The 20,675-nt window shown below is 38.1% G+C and overlaps 2 protein-coding genes across 28 annotated transcripts in view; one reads left to right on the top strand and one right to left on the bottom strand.

The window, feature by feature from the left end:
• MADD (MAP kinase activating death domain) overlaps positions 1–10,398 on the top strand; it is a 67,851-nt gene extending 57,453 nt beyond the window's left edge. For 13 of the 27 annotated variants that reach the window (XM_032919860.1, XM_030481912.1, XM_032919859.1 and 10 more), the window contains 4 exons: positions 2,005–2,013; positions 2,280–2,349; positions 7,108–7,154; positions 8,885–10,398. In XM_032919860.1, the coding sequence (XP_032775751.1) occupies positions 2,005–2,013; positions 2,280–2,349; positions 7,108–7,154; positions 8,885–8,992 (234 nt within the window). In that variant the 3' untranslated portion in view covers positions 8,993–10,398. The remainder of the gene's footprint in view (positions 1–2,004; positions 2,014–2,279; positions 2,350–7,107; positions 7,155–8,884) is intronic. The other 14 variants (XM_030481916.1, XM_030481915.1, XM_032919861.1 and 11 more) reach the window with 2 other exon arrangements.
• Positions 10,399–20,396: 9,998 nt separating this feature from the next.
• The window catches only part of MYBPC3 (myosin binding protein C3), a 59,608-nt gene continuing 59,329 nt past the window's right edge, over positions 20,397–20,675 (bottom strand). The window contains exon 35 of the mRNA XM_030482772.1: positions 20,397–20,441. The gene's annotated coding sequence lies outside the window, so the exon portion shown is untranslated. The remainder of the gene's footprint in view (positions 20,442–20,675) is intronic.

Genomic DNA, 20,675 nt, shown 5'->3' with positions numbered 1-20,675 from the left:
CCAAAGTCTGTTATAATATTGGGACTCAGTAACTCTATCTCCATTATGAATTCATCTGTGTCAAAAATAGATGGAAGTTTAATAAAATGCAGCAGGCACATGCCCATCTACAGTAGGATCCACACTGAATGCTCTGTCTTGAAGAACCACAGTTTCCCTAGGGTAAGTAACTGTTATTTCCTTTACACTTGTTTTTTGACTAAGTGAGAAGAGAGCATCTCTGTCCCTTAAACAATAGAGCAAGGAATTGCCCATCGACTCAGATGTCTTCTGAAAATGGGTAACTTACTGTAATTGTACCAAAAGCACTAAATTCTCATCTTGCTCATACCTCTTGTGGAATTGCAGCACTCCTGAATGTTATATTCAGACCATGAGCACTATAGGCAGTCAGGTCTTTCAGGCAGCTTTACTGTTACCACCTTAAACAACCATTGTTTCACCGGAGCCTTTCCATTGGCTTTCTGAATTTTTTACTTTAGTAGCAAGAAATTCTCACAGAAAACATTACAGAAAAAGGAAGTGAAGTGCAGCAAAGAAAGTTCTGGTTTTGACTTGTTTACTCTGTAACCGTTCCTCAAAAGATAAGTTTTTTTGACCAACTAAACTGATACAGAATAAGGGCAAAAACAGGGAAACAAAAAAGATGGGTTATGTCTCCTTTCCCTTAAATGTAAGCACAAAGTAAGCTTCAGGTTTTCGACTAAATAACTGGCAGCTTAGTTGTTTTTATATTGAGCAAAAAATACCCTGGGTCTGTTTGTTAGTTCTCTACTAATAAAAATAACAATAAAATCCCTTTGATTTGAACATCAGCCAGACTGCTCTCAGATATGAAGTGCAGTTACTGACTTCTACCCATACAGATAGGCCTGATTCTTTAAAACTCAACAATTTCTAGTGTTGACTTCCTTTGCCTTTCTTGGGTAGTATATCATCTATGATTACATGGGTATTGCTAATACTGGATTCAGAGGGTTACAGGGTTTTCCTTTCTCTTCTTTCCAAGACAACAGAGTTTCTCTAGTAACATTTTTAATAAAGGTCCTGAGTTCATGGTGTCTGAAGTGTACAAGCCACTGAAAGTGTCAATCCAGACTATTGCTATATAGGCTTGCAAGGGTCTCTCTAAGGTATTGGACAAAGATTTACACTGAACTCTAGGGCAATGTTACTCTCAGTGTTTCTCCTGCATTGAAAAAGCAAGTATATTTGGAAACTGGAATGTGGAATTGACTCCTTTCTACAGCTTCTTCTGTCTGTGTACTGATCTGACCCTTTTGGAGATGTGCACATAAGAAGGAACTGTTCTGTATCTTGAAATAGATTGGATATTGAACAAACTCAATATGCTCAGAGAACTTGTTTGGTTATGCAATCTTGGCATCTACATTCTGGACTGAGAAACCTAGTCATGCAGTTCAACTGTTTTTCTTTTGGGGTTTACATATGTAAAGTGTAAGTTTGAAGCAGGTTTGTTTTCTAAGTGACTGCTCACCTAACAGCAGCCATACACAAAGTGAGCAAACAATAGAAGGGTCCAAACTCTCTGGTCCTGCTTAAAGCAGAAAACTGGTACTGACTGTTAGAGGAGACAATTCCAAGAGTAAGTATGCACATTATATATCATAAGCTGTAGTAAAATCTTTAAATGGGAAGGCTGTCAGGGAGAAGGAAGATTAGTGGTTCTTCACTGGATTAAATTGAATACTGGATGGGTTAGGAGGATCAGTGTCAGGGTGGGAAGTAGAGTGCCCCTTACCTGCCCTCTGTGCTGGAGGAGGATGCATGGAGGGGCAGAATCTAACTGGGATGGATCAGAGGCTACAAATGGTGCCAAATTTGGGAGCCGGCTTTTTTCTCGTCCCCCTCTTCTGTTGTATTTCAGGTGTGTTGATATTCTTTTTGCAATAACTCATTTGAGTGCCTGAAGGGGTAGCAATGTTGGATATGTCAGAGTTACTAACTCCTTCGTTTCTCTTCCATGCTTTCTCCTCCTGCAAGGAGCGGAAGGTACTTCATCTTCTGCTGTCTTCGCTTCTTAGCACTTTTAAGTTATTTGTTGATTTCTAGCATTGTGGCAAGTTTGTCTTTTGAATATTTATTTCACCTTTTATTTATATATTAAACTGTAAATGAACTGGTAGTGTATGCTATAACACTTCAGGTTGTATCTGCTGTGATGATGTTTTTGTTTCATTTTGGTTTTTAGTTTAAATAAAAACCTCAAGAAAACCAACCTGACTAATTTTATGTTACTTTTCTTCCTGTTTTTGTAGGTTTTCATAGAGCTGAATCACATTAAAAAGTGCAATACTGTGCGAGGAGTCTTTGTCCTGGAGGAATTTGGTAATTACATTATTTTGATATTAGGTCTGTACTCACATGGCAGTAACTCAAATTTCCAGTCCTCAGTTGCACTGCAGTTTCAAAGATGGGAGAGAAATGTAGATTGCACATGAGGAGTTGCCTGAGAGATGGGTGACTAAACATAAAACTTTACACATTCATTTTCATCATATTAAGATTTGTGGCCTACATGCTTTTTGTTAATAGAGATGATGTTCTGAGTCTTCTGAAGCAAAGAAAACAGTTAAACTTGGATGTGTGTAGGATTTTTCTGTGGTATGTTTCTTTTTCATCTGAGAAACCACATTTTTAAGCAGGACTTATAGCTGATCTTTCTCAACATGCTATGCTTTCATTACAAAAAATTACTGTTAATTGCAAAGCTTCCTCTTTGCTCTATGTGGAATTTCATTATGTTGTAGGGAGCAGAAAATGTTTTGTCAGGTTGCACTTGATTTATCCTGCGGTTTTTGTTTCGGAACATGGCTGGTAAAGAGTAGAAAGGTAAAGGTTAAGGAGAATAGAGAATTTGTTTTGGTCAGGTATTAGACTCTGCCTGCAGTCTAGTTTGAGGACAATTCTGGTTTACTAGTCAGTATTAATGGCAGTCACGTTATACTTTGCTAGTGTCTGAACAAAAAGAGTGACTTCAGATGCAGCTCTCCAGAGGAGTGATCCACATACTTCTCTGAAATAGTCCCCAGATCCATATTGGTTTATTCTTCCACCCATCTGTGAGACATTTGTCTAGGTCTTAAGTGTATGTATGAAACATTTCAAAAGAAGATGAAATTTACAATGTTCTTTCCATAGCAGATGAGCATCCATACGTTGGCCCCTATTCAAAATCTAACCCAGCAGCTCCCTTTACCAAGACTCGTTGTTCCTTGGTGCTGTGAATAGAATGTTCTGGCTGAAAGATTCTCTCTTAGAATGTAAAAGACATTTAATATGAGATTGCTGAAATTAATGACTCTGACCATAATAATGTGTTACCTCCTTTTGGTGATACAAAGTTATAAGCTATTCAGATGATAAAGCCTTTCTGACTATTGCAGTTTTCTTGTTTGCCATAAATTAATCTCCCAGAAGTTTGGGATTTGAATTTTTAACAATTTTTCCCCATTTTCTAAAAATGTTGTTTGTGGTTCAGATGATCAAATCAGTGTATTCAAACCCTGAAAGTTTTCTAATAGTTTAGATGTTCAGAAGTTGTCTGTGCTTTATGGCTGCATATTCCTTTGATACCATGTTTTCACCCTGTCAGGCCTGATTCATTTTACTACTTACAGAAATTGCTTAAGGCTGTAAAAGATTATTGATGAGTTTTACAAAGAGGAGAGTTCAGAAGCCATAAAGTCAGCTTAAAGAATGGCTTCAGCTTCTGAAACCCTTAACTTAGAAGAAATTACTTGGATCAGAAATTAATTTTGGTCATTTTGGAGAAGTTTTAATTCAAAGTATTTCTTTTAATAGTTTGTTTATATTGCATAAGAAGACAGATATTCAACTTCTGTTGATGGCTCTAATAGCATTTAGCCCCTAAATAATGACTGTAATAACTGTAAGAAAAAGAGCCTTTTTAACAGAAAATTTTGTAATCAAAGGCTTATTGCAAAAGCTAAAATCGTGATAATGGAACTTATGAAAGGGTAATTTTAAGAATAGTTAAAAATAAACCAGGAGTTGGACACTACAAGCAAAACCTGAGAAATGAAACCAATCAAATTAAAAATACCCTTCTCCCAAAATAGAGGTCATAGACAAGAACCAATTTAAATGTACCAAATGACATTCACAGTTTGCCCATCCAGCTAATAAACAGAAAGAAGGAAGAAAGATGTTGCAGGGGAGCGAAACTTTCTTGTGCACAGATGAGAGACTGCCTCAGAGCTGCTTTTTTAACTGTTATGAAGATGAGAAGATACCTGTTCTTGTTCAAGAGAACTTAACATGTTAATTTGTTAACACGAAAGAACAGCATTCAGCAAAAACTTGTGTGGATTTTTTCAGAGCGAAGGCATTTAGCTGTGTTAAGCATTGTGAACCTTGCAGTCAGATTCATTATAGCAGGATTATACAATCTTAGGAAGGTGGAGAGCAGTGAGCATGCATGCTCCAGCCTGGTGAGACATTACTTCAATGCAAGGTTGGTTTACTTGGTTTTGCCAAGCACAAGTGCTCCAAGTTCAGTGATAGCACAGCAGTGTTTGTGTTAACGCTGGGTTTAGATGGCAGCATGAAAGTTGGAATTGTAATTTCAGAGCAGGATGCAAAGCAGAAGTTCGGGAATTCTTGCCCACAAATGGAAGTGGAGATTTAAGTAAGTGAGGAAATGTGAGGCTCTTCCCTCTGGAATTTGAGTTACTGCTGCGTACTTGTGCTTTACTTTCTTGTGGCCCCTTCACCGCCGCTGCTATGAAAACCTTCATTCTCCAGCAGGTAAAGTGTTGTCCCCTAAACTCATTCAACGCTAGTGCCATATTTTCATTCACAGGACCAAAGGCTGCAGGATGGTGCTTAATAATTTAATCCCTTCATCCACTTAGTTCAACAGCATCAGGAATGACTTTTAATGTTAGAAGTGCTTCTGCTAATCTCTTCATTTGAGGCTGGGGTCTTTTTTTCTTTCTTTATTTCTTCTTTTTGTTTTCTGCAGTAGTAGTGCTTTCACTTCTCTGAGCATAAATCCAAACCCATTCTTTTTATTCTTCCTAACTCAGTCCTCTCAGGTGTATTTTCTCCATTGGAAGGACTGTGCTTACAGACAAAGCAGTATACGGACTGTGAAATGGGGAGACCTTGCCTAGGTGCTCTCTGTTCCCTCTCTTCCAATTCTCAATTATGATACAGGACTTACAGTTTCCCTTCTCTCCTTCCCTCATGGCACAAGGTCCTTACAGCTTCCTTTCCTGCTTTTTGAAGAGTATATGAACAGTTGTATGTTACCCAGTGGGCAGTGAGACTTACACAGCTGTAAAAGCCCTACCCTAGTTGGCTGTGCACCAGCCTTGCTCCCACTTTTATCCCCTGGTGACATGGAGTTAATTTGGAACCATCTGGTGCCAACGGGTAAGGTAGCTTGGATGTGCACCTCCTTATCCTCCCAGCTCTAGTCACTGGTTTCACTGAGACAGTGCAGCCTGGGTGTGTGCTTCCCCTGTTTCTCAGTCCTTAATGTAACAGCCAATCCAAGAGAAGAGAGAATTGAATAAATAAACAAAACCATTGCTTTTTACAGTCATATTCTGTACTTTTTACTAGCTTTTCTTTCGAGAATGACTTACAGGATATATGAGAATTAGTAGGCACTGGTTTGTGTGACTTTCTCCAACCCAGTCTGCACTGCCTACATTTGGCCCCTTAGAGTGTGATCCATCTCCCTCTCCAGCGTTTAGCTGTGTCATCTCATAGAAAAGGTGACATCTGCATGAATAGGTTTTGTTGTGGACTTTTCCTAGTTACTCATCTGCCTCCGTTTCTTTTCTTGTCACTAGTACTATATGTAATAAAACATTTACCCTTCCTCTATGAACGTGGTATGATTTGGTTTTGCATAATTTCTGTATTGCTTCTTCTAAATCTTTTTGATGTGACACAGAAATTTCATGGCAAATTTCAGCTATTCTGGGAAGGGAAGTATTCACAGTTGGTCTTGGTATTTGACTGATCTTAACATTTTAAATTTGCCATTTGTATGTTCTTAGTGTGGTCTTTGTTCTCTCCTGGTGATTTCCCGTGGTATCTGTTCACAACAACCTTTGTAGACCAAGCATGGGTCAAAGGCACAGTTCAGATGCAATACATACCAATGGGATGGTTACAGTTTGGTTTTTCTATGCATTCCACAGTGAGAACAAAAGGCAAAGTTTCTTTAGCTCTATTAGGCCTGTTTCCTTTCTGGTAGTAGTTTGGGGCAGTTCAAGGGAGCAAGATGAAATATTCTGGATAATAGGTTTAGTATTTTTTCATCAGTGCCCTGATCATCTTTATATATAAAGTCTTACAGAAATCAACAGGTATTTTAAGAATATGTGTAACTGAAATTCAGTATTTTATTTTAAGGCAACTTGTTCAAAAGCAATGAACGTTTTCAGTGAGTATGTCAAGTAACTACCATCACACACATCCGAGACAGGAGAAAGAATGTCTTCAGAAACTTGAAATAGAACTGGGAAACAGTCTTCCAGTTCAGAAAATTTTCTCCTTCATCTCCTTTTTTTTTTTGTCCTGGATTTCACTAACTTACTACAGAGTGTCCAACGGTTCTGTTGAGATCTGTTATTTAGCAGAGAAGGATTCAAACATCTGAAGGATAAAGTCTTTGGGAATCACATACTGACAAATTCCTCTGAGATTGTTGGTTATTGTTTTAGCATAGTAGACATTAGGCATATTTTGTCATTAAACATACTTTATCATGAATTTTGCTCTCTAGCAGGAATAAGTAGTATGAGAAAAGCTGGAGTCTCTAAAAACCATCAAATATCTGCAATGTCTTTCCAAACAGAGCCAGTGAAATATTTTTGCCAACTTGAGTAATTTATTATGACATTACCAGTACCTTCAAGGACGTATTTAATATAAATGAAAAGAAGGAAGAGTATCTAGAAGTGAGGGATAGTGAGGTGCCCTGTACCTGCACCTGCTGTCTGTGTGCATCCCTTCCCTTTCCTAAGGGAACATTGTGCTGTTGCTTTCCCCTTTTCCTCTCGTTTTTTGAACTTTTTGTTTTGTCTCTTGCCCGTCCGGTTTTAGTTCCTGAAACTAAAGAAGTGGTGAGCCACAAGTACAAGACGCCAATGGTGAGTCAACTCTGATGCTTTCTGGTAGTTCTTTAGAGGATATATCTTTATGTTTTCATGTGGTGAAAGAATGACGATGAGATTGCAGGATTTGCAGTGCTAATACTGCAGTGAAACACTAGCTGCTCCTTTATGATTGTTTTGCTAAAGGGAAGACAACAAAACTTGGTGATTGTTGTTTCTATAAAACTAGAGGAACTCACAGGTAGTGCAAAAAAGCACAGTCTCTTTTGTTAGGATAGAGATGCAAGGTGTCTGGCTTAGCATGAACTTCAGCACAGTAAGAGCTAGTGGAACTGTTAAGACAGTGCACAACACAATGCTTAATCCACAGAATGGATGAAAAGGGAGACTGGTTCCTGGGCATAAAATGATTGCTAACTGAGTTTATGGAAAATTTCCGTTTACTCCTGCAAGTGAGCAGTGAAATGCAAGAGACCTATGCAAGTATTGATTCCTCTCATACAGGCAAGTTACTGCTGTGGTTTAGTGCTCAGGTTTTACAGCATTTTTTGAACACCAGCAGTTGACAATGGTACTGAGCACTTTTAAACATAAGAGTTCAATGATCAGGCTTGTGTGCACTTATAAGGAAGGAATAGAAACCAGTGGTTATCATCAGAACTGAAATCTGTTCAGTTATTTTAAGTCTGAAGTGCAGCGCATACATTTGGTGGTTGCATGGAGCTCACAGTCCTTCAAAAGCTGAGAGAGAGAGAGAAAAACTACTTGAAGAAACTAGAAATGTTTTAGGAACAAAATGCTTAGAATATATGTAATTTAAGAAGCAGCTGTATCTTTTAATAACAAAAACCAGTTTAATGCAAATTAGTGATATTTTACACAAGTGTTTTGCTTGTGTTGTATTACAACAAAACATGTTGTTACACTTATTGCAAAGATAAGAAAGGTCAATTGACAGGACAAGAACTTTTAAGATCACCAGAATAGCCAGTATTAGAACTAGGATATAAACTAAATCTTAAGTCTTACCTTCAGTGAATTGTGCTGCCAGTCATGTGCTAAAAGGGGATTTTCTGTTAAATAATAGCACACTTAATCATTTAAAAGCAATTATAAATCATGCTAATGCTATGTGCAACCCTCTTCTTTAAGGTAGTGACACAATTGCTTGGGATTCTTCATGTGAAACATGCAATGTTGGGTTGTGGTTTTGTTGCTTTTTTGAAATTAAAAAATAAAAGCAAGAAAAAGCTTATGTTATCCATGGATTCACTAGCATTGGTTAAAATGACAAGGATTACCAGTCCTTGTACTTTTGAGCATAAAAAGCTAGTTGTGAATAAGGAAGAATCCCACCATCTCATGAGGCAAGTTAAAGTACTGGATGTTTAGCTGTAGACTTTTTAATTCAACCTCTCCCAGAAAAATTCTTGTAACTTCATATAACAGACCAAAGGCAGATATGTAGGATGTTTATTTCTAAAGCCAGCTGGCCAACTTTCTAGCTTAGCATACTGTTCTTAAAAATTATTAGACTCATACTATCAAGCAACTAATGTTTTTATCCCGGATTTTAAGGTTTTATAGTTGTTATAAGGCTTTTCTTCTCTATCCATCTCAATCAGAAGGTAGTATGAGACACTTTTTCCTGATTTTTTTGTCTGTAGCCAGAGGGAAGACATGCAGCTAAATACAAAATGTGCAGTGGATTTTGTAAAACACTAAATCATTTTAATTTCATTATCTCCTTTTCTAAATTCTTCTAGGCTCATGAGATCTGCTACTCCGTGCTGTGTCTCTTCTCTTATGTGGCTGCAGTTCGTGGAAAAGAGGCAGAAAACAAAAGCAAACCACCTCGACCAGTTTCAAGTTGATCTTGATATTGGGAAATACCTACCCTTTGGCACCATTTGGTTGATAATGCAGTACTCCCATTTTTACTGCAGTTTCTGGAGCTCAATTTACTGTCTTCTATGAGAACTTGATTATTTATGTATGACCTTGCAAGTCTTTCCCCATAGAAAAACCTAAGACTTCACTGCTCAATCTCCTTCTGAATTTGTTCTTTATGGAGTTTTTCTATCAGCTGTTAATCAGACAGTTTTGAGCATCACTATCCAGCTGTGAGTGACCTATTCTGGCCATTCCTTTGGAATTCCCTTTTTCTTAAGATGACTAACAGCTTCAGTTTGGATGTTTTTTGTTTCTAGTGGCAGTTGTTACAGATTTATCACTTAAAAACTGCAGGCTTCTGCTTTCAGCTTCTCTGGTATGTGCACAGTGGAAGCAGTCTGGTCCTGCATGTTGTTTAAATGTTGTTTTTATTGTTTTCCTTCTGTATTGTTCATTTCTATCCACCAACATGGAGTTCTCGTCACATAGTTCTTTCAGACCCTTTTGGTAGAGATGAACAGTTTAGTTACCATAGTCTTAAAACACCACATGACAGCTGAAGTTTGGCTATTAATTTGGTCCATCTGTGGATATGCCTTCTTTTCAAGTGGGAAAAGAAGGGGATAGAGAAGCTTTGAAGGCAGTATATTGTGAACAACCCTGACACCTCATGGATTCTGTGGATTTTCAAATGGGAGTTTAGGTAATAATGTGTAGATATCCCAGCAGCAGAGTTGACAAATGCATATAAGCACTACCCAAAGCAGCTGATCACAAGGGTTAGAAAATGCATAAGGAAATGTAAAACTTGGAACATGACTGGCAAAAGCACCTGGCAGATCCATGTCTTTGTGGGTTCATAACACCAGATATTTCTATAGCTATCTGGTGAACATGTTCAGAACCCAAAGGATTATTCTGTCTCCAAATTTTTTAAGCTATTGCTTTTTTTTCAATCTCTACCTGTATTTCTTGCAAATCCTGTGTTACTGTATAATGAAACTCCTGCAGTTAAAACTATCCATCACATTCCTTATTTTAAGTAGGCCGAATGTGAATGTTTTTTGCATCCTGTTTTTGTTCTTGAACTGTACTGCACTTGTCTGGAAAGCTCTCAGGATGCTCAAAGGAGAGACTGTCTAGAGAGAAATTGTTACATGTAAAATACCTGGAAAAATGCTCTGATGCAAACTGATGTATTGTATGTTTTGACATAAAATTATGAGTAAATGCACCCAGAAATAACCCTTAGTCGGGGTATCTACTGTTTTGAATGGAATGTACTAGTAATGGGTGAGGAAATGATGTAAATATTATAGTACCACATCTATTTATAGAAACTGTACAGCTCTCTGAATGTGAAAATAAAATGTCATTCAACCAGCAACTGGTTTTCATCCTCCTGTGCTCTTCTACTGATGCAACTTATTCTGAAATTAATGTAATTATATGCAAAATACATCACACACATGAGAAGTAAGGAAAAAAAGAAGACTCTAAATAGAAAATCTACGTTTCTTTCCACATAAGCAGCTGAAAGTTGTTTTGTTGGGTTTTTCTTTCTTTTATCATAACATGCATGTGATTTGTCTTTTAAAAAAAGTCTCTGAAAAACATGACTAGGGAAAATGGACACAACTGAAATACTGACTTTTTTTGCACACATGCGTATAGAAGCAACATGTAAAGGAATTTTCATCCTTTGCTAATATAAAGGCAAATCTGAAATTGCCAAACCCTGAAATTAGCCTGTTTTGTTGGTTATTTTCTTTCTTTTGTCTTCTGAGACTGTAAGTTTTCTTACAGGAACATCTGAATTTTTAGCAATTGTAGTATTGTTGATACTACTGTATTACAAGTACAGTTAAAGCTTAAATCACTTAGGCCTACAATAGATATTCCATTTACTGCAATACTGGGTCCCACTTAGGTAGACAGATTTAGTTAGCAGACCTATTGAAACATATTCAAACCATTAACTTATAAAGGGAAGACTAGAGTTTAAAATCATTAAATGCACAGCATCACTTACTACATCTTCCCCGTGTATAAGCTGTATTTTTGCAAGTGTATTTTTCTGTGACTTAAAGTCATAAATTGCATGAACTGCTGTATGCTCCATACTGCTGAGAATCCTCAGGCCAGAATAAGACTTTTAAAGCACCTGATAACAAAAATGTTTCTTTTGATGGAATTCTTATTAAGAACGTGGGGCTGAACAGTTGCAACACTTGTTAAGCAGCAAAGAAGAATCAGTAACAACCTCAACGAGTGGACTAACACTGAGCTTCTGGTCTTTAGGTGAGAGCAACTGATTTTTAGCTTCAAAATTGAAGACATTTTTGAAGTGTACAAAATCAGTCTTGTACTTGCTGACGGTGACTTGGCAGTGTCCTGCTAACTGTGGGAATGTATGTATTCACCTGAGACAAAGGCATGCCGTGCAGTGTTTCCACTACTAAATGCACAGTGATGTTCTGGGGATAGCAAAAGCAGGTTGGATTTAAAAATGGTATAAAAGCCTAAGTCTTTTGGAATGCATGGAAAGGAAACTTTACTTTGGAGGAAAAAAAAGTATTACAGTGATTTGCATTTGTTTTGTCATGTCCTATTTATTTTGATCTTTAGGTAAGAATTCCTTAGCAGCAGTAAGAACTTTGAGGCTTCTAAAGCTTTCAGAACCAAATGGAAGAGTAATTTAGAATAACTGGTAATAGTAGTGCTGGAAGTCTTAGAACAAGATGAGTAATCCGTTTTTACCACTAGGAGGAGCCTGTGTCTCAGTTTTTAAGTATTCCGAGAAGACAACCTTTTTATTCTAACACTTGTGGTATTGCCAAGGCACTTGCACAAATGTGACAAAGATTTATGAACTTGCCTTAAAACTTGAAGTATTTGCTTACCCTGAATGAGTTTCTTTTTCTGCTGCAACTCCTTTTTTGTGAAAGCTGGCTTTCAGAATGTGATCTCTGCAAACACTGGGGATTGTGACTACTGTGTGTGGCAGTTTTCAAGGTGGTTGCTAAATTACTTGTTCTCTGGATCGCAGATCTTCATTGTGATGTTCCAGAAAAATGCCTTTGATTTGTTTGTGAATGCAGAGTCAGTTTCTAATATGAGTGGATGCACGTTTTAAAGATTAAAGGTTTTAACATCAGTGCCGTAACAATGGTACATATTAAGTGATATTTATTAAAGATATATGGAAAAAACTTTGAAAATGTCTGTTGGAGAAAAGAGTTCATTAAGGAAATCATTGCAAGAATTTCTTACACCCTGCTTCCTAGCTGCAGATAATCCCTACCCTTCTACTTTGACACTTTCAGAATAACAGAGTTTGTAAGATAAAAAGTTCATCTGGGAGCTCAAAAGCTAAATTTCTAGTAAATGTAAATCATGAAGAATTTTGATTCCAACTAAAATTCTATCTTAGTGATCAAAGTGGATGGAAAAACATGGCTCTGATTCTAAGTCTAAGTCTTTTTAGGAACCTTTCTGTTGCAAAGATATTGCAGATACTTCTAGAATCACACTGCTTATGTCAGAGGAGGGCTTTTGGTTCCCACCAAGTGTGTTCTTAATAAGGAAGCAGATGCTTGCCCCTGTGTCAGGCATAGGCTCCTGTAACCACTGAATTCAGAACTAGACAGAAAATAGATGCTGAGCTTCTCACAAAGAGAAATATTTACATCCCAGTTCCCCTGAGTGACAAATGAGTGAAAGGCAGAAGATACTGCCTCTGACGTGAGCTCTTCCTTCTGTGAGAAAAATGGCTTCTGCTCAGCTTCAGTGGTATTTAGGAACTCCAAGTCTTAGATGAGCCAGATTTTAGTAAAAGGCATCTCCCAGCTCCTAAACAAGTGGGAATTAGGACCAAGAAGCAGCAGCTTTGTGCAAAGGATCTTGCCACACAAAAGGCAATGCCAAAGAGCCTCCTGCTCTTCCAGAAGTTACAATTCTGCCAGAGGTATCTGCTCTCACAAGGACAAGACATTTCCAAACAGCTGAGGGTTATCATTTTGCTTCTGCTAGCAGCAACGGCTTCATTCTACCCTTTAATGCTCTTGTAGGATGTTCAGTGTGAGCAACAGATCTGAGTTCCTACAGCCATTCCCAGAGTGGATGTTTCACAAAAAATAGCAGAAATGTGTGTGATGATGCTCTAAATAGCATTAGGTGTGTGACCCATCTTTCCTGTATCTGAAGGTTTAAAAGTTTGATGTTGCTGACAAATGAGGTTCGAGTGCAGTTGAGTACAAACCAGATTTAGAGAGGACCTCTTTCAGGCAGATTCTGTACCCAGATGTGATAAAAATCAGCTCAACGTTTACACCAAGATTAAAATCATAAGTCAATTTTCTGTTTACATGTGCTTAGTATAATTTTAAGTTATAAAATCATTTTCTGTTTATGGGTGTACAATGTTTTGAAAAGTCTAGCATTAATTTTGTTTTAAAGGATCAGTCCAACAAAGAATCATATGTACAACAGCCAGGGGCAAACAGTCCTGCTTTTATTTGCAGCAGTTACTATAGTGATAAACGTGGTTTAGGAACTTACATAGAAATAGAAATCCCCTTCTCCCAAAATAGCTGTACATAAAAAGGAACAAACGGTGGCAGGAAAAACACCAGTAGAACTCTATAAACAGTTGCTTCCTTCAAGTATGTGAAAACTCTAGTTCTGTATTTTCATCCTTCCACTCTTTTTTACTTCTTCAGTTTCTCTTACTAACTCCTGTGAGTGCCAGTCTATCCACAGTGCTCTGGGTATCAAAGTGCTCTCTTCTTCCCTTTTTACCTGTCTCCCTGCTTGGATTCCTTGCTGTTTCCTCAGAATTTCTTGGCCTACACTCTCTTCAGGCAGCCAGGCTCAGTTCTGCACATCAGTTTGTCATCAGATGTTTCCAACTGTTTCCCTCAGGTTTTTCATTTGTTTTCATATGTTCTTCTCACCAACCTGACCATCATCATCTTCCAGCTTCTTTGCCCAAACAGTTCAGACCTATGCTCTTCCTTAGCCTGTTCAGCCAGCTTCCAGTCATAGTCATCTTCCTCTTTCCTGCTCTTGCCAAGCTCTTGGTTATCTATCTTCTTTGTTGCCTCAGCCTCATTCCACTCTTACTTCCCTTGCATTTAAATATAATTGTTTCTGGTGAAGTGCTGAAGAGTGCTATAGAGGAAACAGGCTTAGTTCTGCTGTTAGCGATAGCTCCCAGCAGCAGCTCTTCTTTACCCTCCTTGTTAGAAATGGCTTAACCATTTAATCTCATACCAAAACCAAACAAATTTGTCTAAAACACTTGTAGCCTAAAAAATTTTCTAAATTGTAAATTTTTTTCAGTGCTGTAGGAAACAAAAATGAGTAAGAGGAAATATTATGCTTTGTAAACACTGTTATCCCCCCTTATACAAGTGAGGAAGAATAAATCCTGTTTCCAGGTAGAAATTTTGAGGATTTTCCTATGATCAAAATCTACTATACTTGGGTTTTTTTAAGGCAGCATATACATGAACTGACCTACAAAGCAGAAGAAAAGCTTTTTGGCCATTTTTTTCGCCATTTTTTTCCCTATGTTTGGTATATGAAAACCAGCAGTAAACAACAAAACTATATTTGAGAGTTACATTAGTAGTTAGTCTTTTCATGATCATACTTCCCTGGAATAGATCTGGATTACTGGGGCAATCATTAGCTTTATGACAAATACCAAGAAAATGCAAAGTTACTGAAGGTTAAATTACATTTATCCACACTGGGTTCCTATATTTGGGTCCCACAACTTACACTTCCAAGGAAAACAATGAAAACTAGGTATGATATTCTTTGTTTGTTAAATAAACCAAAATATAGAATCAAGTTCAGATGATTATCCATGATGAAGAAGAAAAAGGGGACACACCATTTTTTCCCACCTTATATCACCTTCCATACATATTCACATACTGATATTTTATATTTATTGGATTAGTCACTGGTTTGGATTATGTGTCTTTTGTAAAGTTTATCCTAATACAGAATTATGACAGAAATCCGTTCATAGCTATGACTGTGATTTCAGGGCTGCTTATTGTCAACATTTCTGTCTGGCACAGAAACCAGATGCTAGATGATCTTTTTCTGTATCAGGACCTCATAAATAAAGCTGTTCTTATCTCTTGCTTTTAAACTTTCACCAGTTGAACCTGTTTTATGATGTGTTGCTTATGCAGACTGCTGCAGGGACCCTGCCCAAAGACAGTAAAGGATATCTCAATGACAGCTTTTGTTTCCCTAAAATAGAGTTCTGTTGTTGGGAAGCACTTGAAAGTTATCAGTGGGGCTATTTTTAATCTCATCAGACTGTTCAGACAAAATTCATTCGTAAGGAGACAGGAATGGCTTGTAGCTCTAAACCTGCTCCAAGACAATAGGTTAGTGGCCAGCCTCTCTTCTAAATACATTCAATGATTTTATTTCAAAGCAATTCTGTGATAAAAGCAACAAAAGACTTTTCTGATTTCCAGCAGTATCTTTTCCCTTGCTGCTCTCATTTGAATGACCACTGTATGACTACATTAAGGAGAAAACTCTACTAGTATTTTCCTGTATTTTTATTCATTCTATTGCATTGTAGAACTTCCTTGGAATAGCTAACACAATAATCCTTGCTTAGAAGGAACGAAACCTCCAGGTGAGGTGTGCTGAATCTGTCTTAAATATCTGTCTTGCCCTGCATTGAAAACCTTTGTAACAATAGTAGATTTAGATAAGACATGAGGAAAAACTTCCTCCCTGTGAGGGTGCTGAGGCGCTGGCACAGCGTGCCCAGAGGAGCTGTGGCTGCCCCATCCCTGGCAGTGTTCAAGGCCAGGTTGGACGGGGCTTGGAGCAACCTGCTCTAGTGGAAGGTGTCCCTGCCCGTGGCAGGGGGTTGGAACTGCATGAGTTTTAAGTTCCGACCCAAACCATTCCATGACATCATAAAAATGTATTTAGTATTGTCATCCCTTCTGCAAGAGTAGCTGTAGTACTAGAGCATATACCTGGGTTTACAGTGGTTTGGGATGAAATACTACGTGCATTTTTTATAACCAGTAGCTTGGGATGAAATGCTAGGGTTACTTTTATTAACAGTCAGAAATCTAATTGCTCAGGGAAGAAGCAATGAACATGTTTGCTCTGCAGCTGTTACCATGGATATGCCAGTTAGTTTTAAACTAACAGCCACATATTTATGATAACAGAATATGCTGCAACCTGAGAAGCTCCACCAAACGCAGCCACTGTTGTGACTTCAGTGTGGCCATATGCGTTACTCCTTTCTTTAGCACCAACGGATCCACTTCTTGTTTTGTAATGGGAAGAACTGGTTGTCTCCAAGGGGGACCATCAGTGAATTCACACACACCTTTGGCAGATTCTGCCTAAGCCCGAGTTGAAGCTGGAGGAGGAACAGGATGAGGCCCGGCACTTTTTACCTTCCCCCCCTGCGCTGCTGCTGCAGTTTGAGGTGCTCTCCTTCCGCCCCGGCAGCGAGCTCTGCGCCCGGAGCGGCCGGTGGAGCCCATGGAGGAGCTCCCAGCGCTGAAGCGACGCGCGAGCGCATCAACGGCCGCGTCCCCCTTGGGCGGGAAGCGCCGCGCCTGAGGCGGGGGCGCCCTTGCTCGCCTTTACCTCAGGGCGTCGGTCTGAGTCCCCGGGTCCGACCCCGGCACCGGGCTCCGGTCCCCTCCTCTTCGTAGATCCCTGCTCCAGGAGCAGAACCAGAACAGCCGTGGAGATGGGGATGCTGACACATGGGACGAGGGTGTTGTATTAGTTGGCCAGTAGTGATGAAGTATCCCAGTCAGCTCCCACCCATGATCCTAGAGCAGGGTGGATTTCAAATCCTCCTCACATACCTGTTACAGCCACTACCCAAAATTCAGGTGTTGGTATTTAGGGCAATCACGTCCCCATCACCGTTTTGAAGTTCAGTCTGTGACCATCTGCGAAGTTCAATTTTGTGCCTTTTAAGTAAGTTTTTTAAGTAAGTTTTGGGTAGTGTTTTACAGTTAGGTTATGAAGTAAGAAAATAGTTGATGTAGGCTTGAAGGAACCTATCTTTCATCTTTGAGAAGTTGACTCAATTTTAGAATTACAATTAAAAAATGTATTTTCTTAATGTGTATTGTGCTTTGGCTTTTGATAGGTTTTTTGTTTGGTTTTTTGTTTGTTTTTTCTTACAGGTTTCATACACTTTTTCTTTTATTGTTATTTTGTGAAGCACTGATCAACCATGAACTCATTTTGCTATTATTCTTTTGCTCATAGAATAACAGTTGGGATTTGAGCACTGAGGCAATCTCAAGTAACTAAAGGCAATGAGGAGTTCTGGTAAGCTTTGCTTCCATTTTACAGTTTAATTCCATCTCGTGGCTTTTATAAAGAGCAGTCAGTGAAGCTTCCCATTGTTGGGAGCAAGGAAACATTGTTTACTTATAATATTTACACAGCAGTGCTGAAATACAGGTGAAACACAAAAGAATTGATGCTTTGGTGTGAAATATGTGTTATCCTGGGCTAAAGTGTCAGCTGAGGGTTTATTTGGCTAGCAGGCAATGCCACACTGAAAGAACTGAGCTAGTAGAAGTACCAGAAGTGTTATTTGTTGTCTCAATATTTTGAGGTTAGTTGATGTTTCTTGCAAGTGGTATCTTAGTTCAAGTGAACCACTGGGTCAGCTTGACTATTTCCATGGTTCATGAGCATCTTTAGGAATGCTTTGCAACATCCTTGTGCTTCAGCTAAGTCTTATGTATGTTAATTCAAAGCATGTAAGTATTTCTATTCCTGGTATATAGTTAGTGGTGTTTTGTCTGAAGGAACTGCACATAGACTGAACTGGCAGCAAGCAGGCTGAGTTGATAGGTTTTACATTGGAATTGTGGTAGCATCAAAGTGAAAGTCAATTTCACATCTAACTGGATAGCAATAGTAGGCCTGAAGAGGTTATGTTTGTTTAAGTTATATATACTTTTCACATGGAAGCATCTTTTACTTGAGCAGCAAGTTTTTTGTCTCAGGGAAACTAAAGGACTTCAGTGGGGCTGTTGGTTTGGAAAGTAGTTGCTGTCAGCTGTGTAAGGCACTTAATATGTTAAAAGAATATTAGTAAATAAGAATTTTTTAACTTTATGGCTTATGTTAATAATTTTGTGGAAAAGATAGTTAAAACCATCTTTTGTCAAGTAGTCTTTCAGGCGTGATGGGGAAAATTGAGAGCTGCCTTGTTGTTCTTAGCTAGGTTTGCTCAGTTTATGTAGTTTTAATCAGATTAGGATGAAAGTAACTTATTTATTAACACAGAATTAATTGGCAATTATTGAATTATACATGAAGTGTTTCCAGAAGTAGTATCTCAGCCAGTTGTGGGTTTTTTGAGGAGGTGTTTCTTTGATTATCATTAGTTTGAGGACTTCAAAACAGTAAGTAAATTTGTGAGTACTGGAAATTTATTTTATATATATATTAGAATTTGATATTTGAAGACCATTTGAACAATGAAACTTCATGAAAGAAATGCTTGACCAACATCTAGTGAGGGCATCAGTTTGCAGTATACTGCTTTTCACAGCTGAGAGAGGAAACAAATGTTCACTTGTGAAAGCACTGCCTTCCCCCAAAACATTGCACTCATGCTGAATAGCCAATAATTGTGCAGAAAATGCCATTTTCTTAGTGACTCTCAATTTATTTTTGTACTCTTTCAGTATTTTACCTTATTATGGCATGAAAGTCTACTCTCTTCATGAAACACTTTTCTGATTAAAGGATGTACTTGATGTAGTACCTGCTCTCCTTGGGGTAAGCTGTCCTTTGTAATCTAAGCTCTTGCAGTTCAGTCTCTGCTTGTCAATACACATTGTCCCACAGATGTTGGGATGATCCTCTTGGTCCACTACCTTCTGGTCATAGGTTCTTTATAATACAGAATGTGGCGTGTGCCTTATTTTTTAAACGATAGTGTTGCTCAGAAAATGAAAGTACAAACCAATGTAAACTTGTTTGTGTATTTTCCATTTTCGAAATTTATTTGCTGAATAATAACAATCTGCAATTAACAGATGTTAACCTTGGATAAGTTGACTTTGGTTTTAGCCGAGTACACTTCTTTGTTCTGATACTTTAATAAAATAATCAAAATACATAGCTGATTATCATCAGTGTTTTTATTATGAAGATGTATTTGCTTGTTTAGCACAAGCAACATGCTGTGTCAGACACACTTCCCCGTCTCAACTGGCAAGTTGGAGGTAGGGGAATAGTATTACTTTAGTTTCTTTGTGTTGATCTTCCAAAAGACAGTGCTTCCTGGATTAATTTCATTTTCCCACCTTCTCTTGTACTGTGATCATGAAAAAGTACTTTCCAGCCAGAAACTACTGAATACTACTGCAGGTGCAAAAAAACCCCACCCCAAGTACTATTCCAACTAGTAGGTGAGAAGCCAGAAATACTGTTGGGTGTCTTGATTAGACCGAATTAACTGCAAAAATACATCCATACCATTTATAGACTTTCAAGAGCCTTCAGTAGTATTTGATGACAGTGTTTACTGCATTCATCACAATCTTTTTGTGTTTTGAAATATTTTATGTGCAAATAATCTTCTTCACTACATCTTTCACTGTTTCATCTGATGTACAAAATTACCTCTGTAGGTTAGTATGGTGTCTATGATTGGTTGCAGACATATCTAATATCTGTAATTCTATGCTGGTGTCTTTTAAAAAGCTAGAAAACCAGCAGTGAGTAAGTATCAAAGAAACTATTCTCTACATAAAACAGAAAAGCAGCTTTAGCCAGAGATTCTCAAATTATGTGTTTCAGATGTGGTTCTGCAAAGATCTGCTCAGGAGCAGAGAAGTGGGTATTTCAAGCACTGACAGTCAAAGCAGTAGAAATGAAAATTGCTTCCTATTGTGCAAAGATCAGTATAGTGAAAGGTGATTAAATATTACAAATAATTTGTTACTGTTTCATTATTCTGAGCTACTTGTCTTGTGTGAAGAATGTCAGAATTCTGAGCAGAAGAAAAATGGAGTGAACTGTAGGAGTAAGGAACTTACATTCATTTCAGACGTTAGGAATGGACTGGGTTTGCATGTAATTGTAGTATTTGGGTGTTTTTCAGACATATCATGTCTGTAATGGTGGGGGGAAGTTTCATCTTGATTTCCCTGAATTTCTTCACAAGGAGATGGGGGCAATGTAACTAAAGCAGATGCATGGAAAGAGGAAATACTGTCTGAAAATATGCTGATTAAGCAGGACACTACAAGACACTGCCACCTCCTTAGTACACATCTATTAATTACATGACTTTTAAGATGAGCAGGACTCCTAAATGTAATTGAAATTATCCTTCATTAATTTCTTCAGTTCTCTTCAAGTTCCACTCCAATGCTGAGACAGAGAATGGGGACAAGGATTTATTGTCAAATGCATTACCTGATTGTTGATTACAGCTATTTAATTTTCTTCAAGTCTAAAACGTACATTGCACTTCTAAATGCATTGTGATTTTAAGTCTGCTTGCATGGTTAAAATAATGCACACAGATTATTGCTAGTAGTTAGCTCTATATTAATAGATAACAGTCTCCTAGAAGGAATGATTGTAGTGAGTTAAGGAAAAAAG

Source organism: Strigops habroptila, chromosome 4 (assembly GCF_004027225.2).
Source record: "Strigops habroptila isolate Jane chromosome 4, bStrHab1.2.pri, whole genome shotgun sequence".
Lineage (NCBI taxonomy): Eukaryota > Metazoa > Chordata > Aves > Psittaciformes > Psittacidae > Strigops > Strigops habroptila.
This window is presented reverse-complemented; position numbering and strand designations above follow the sequence as displayed.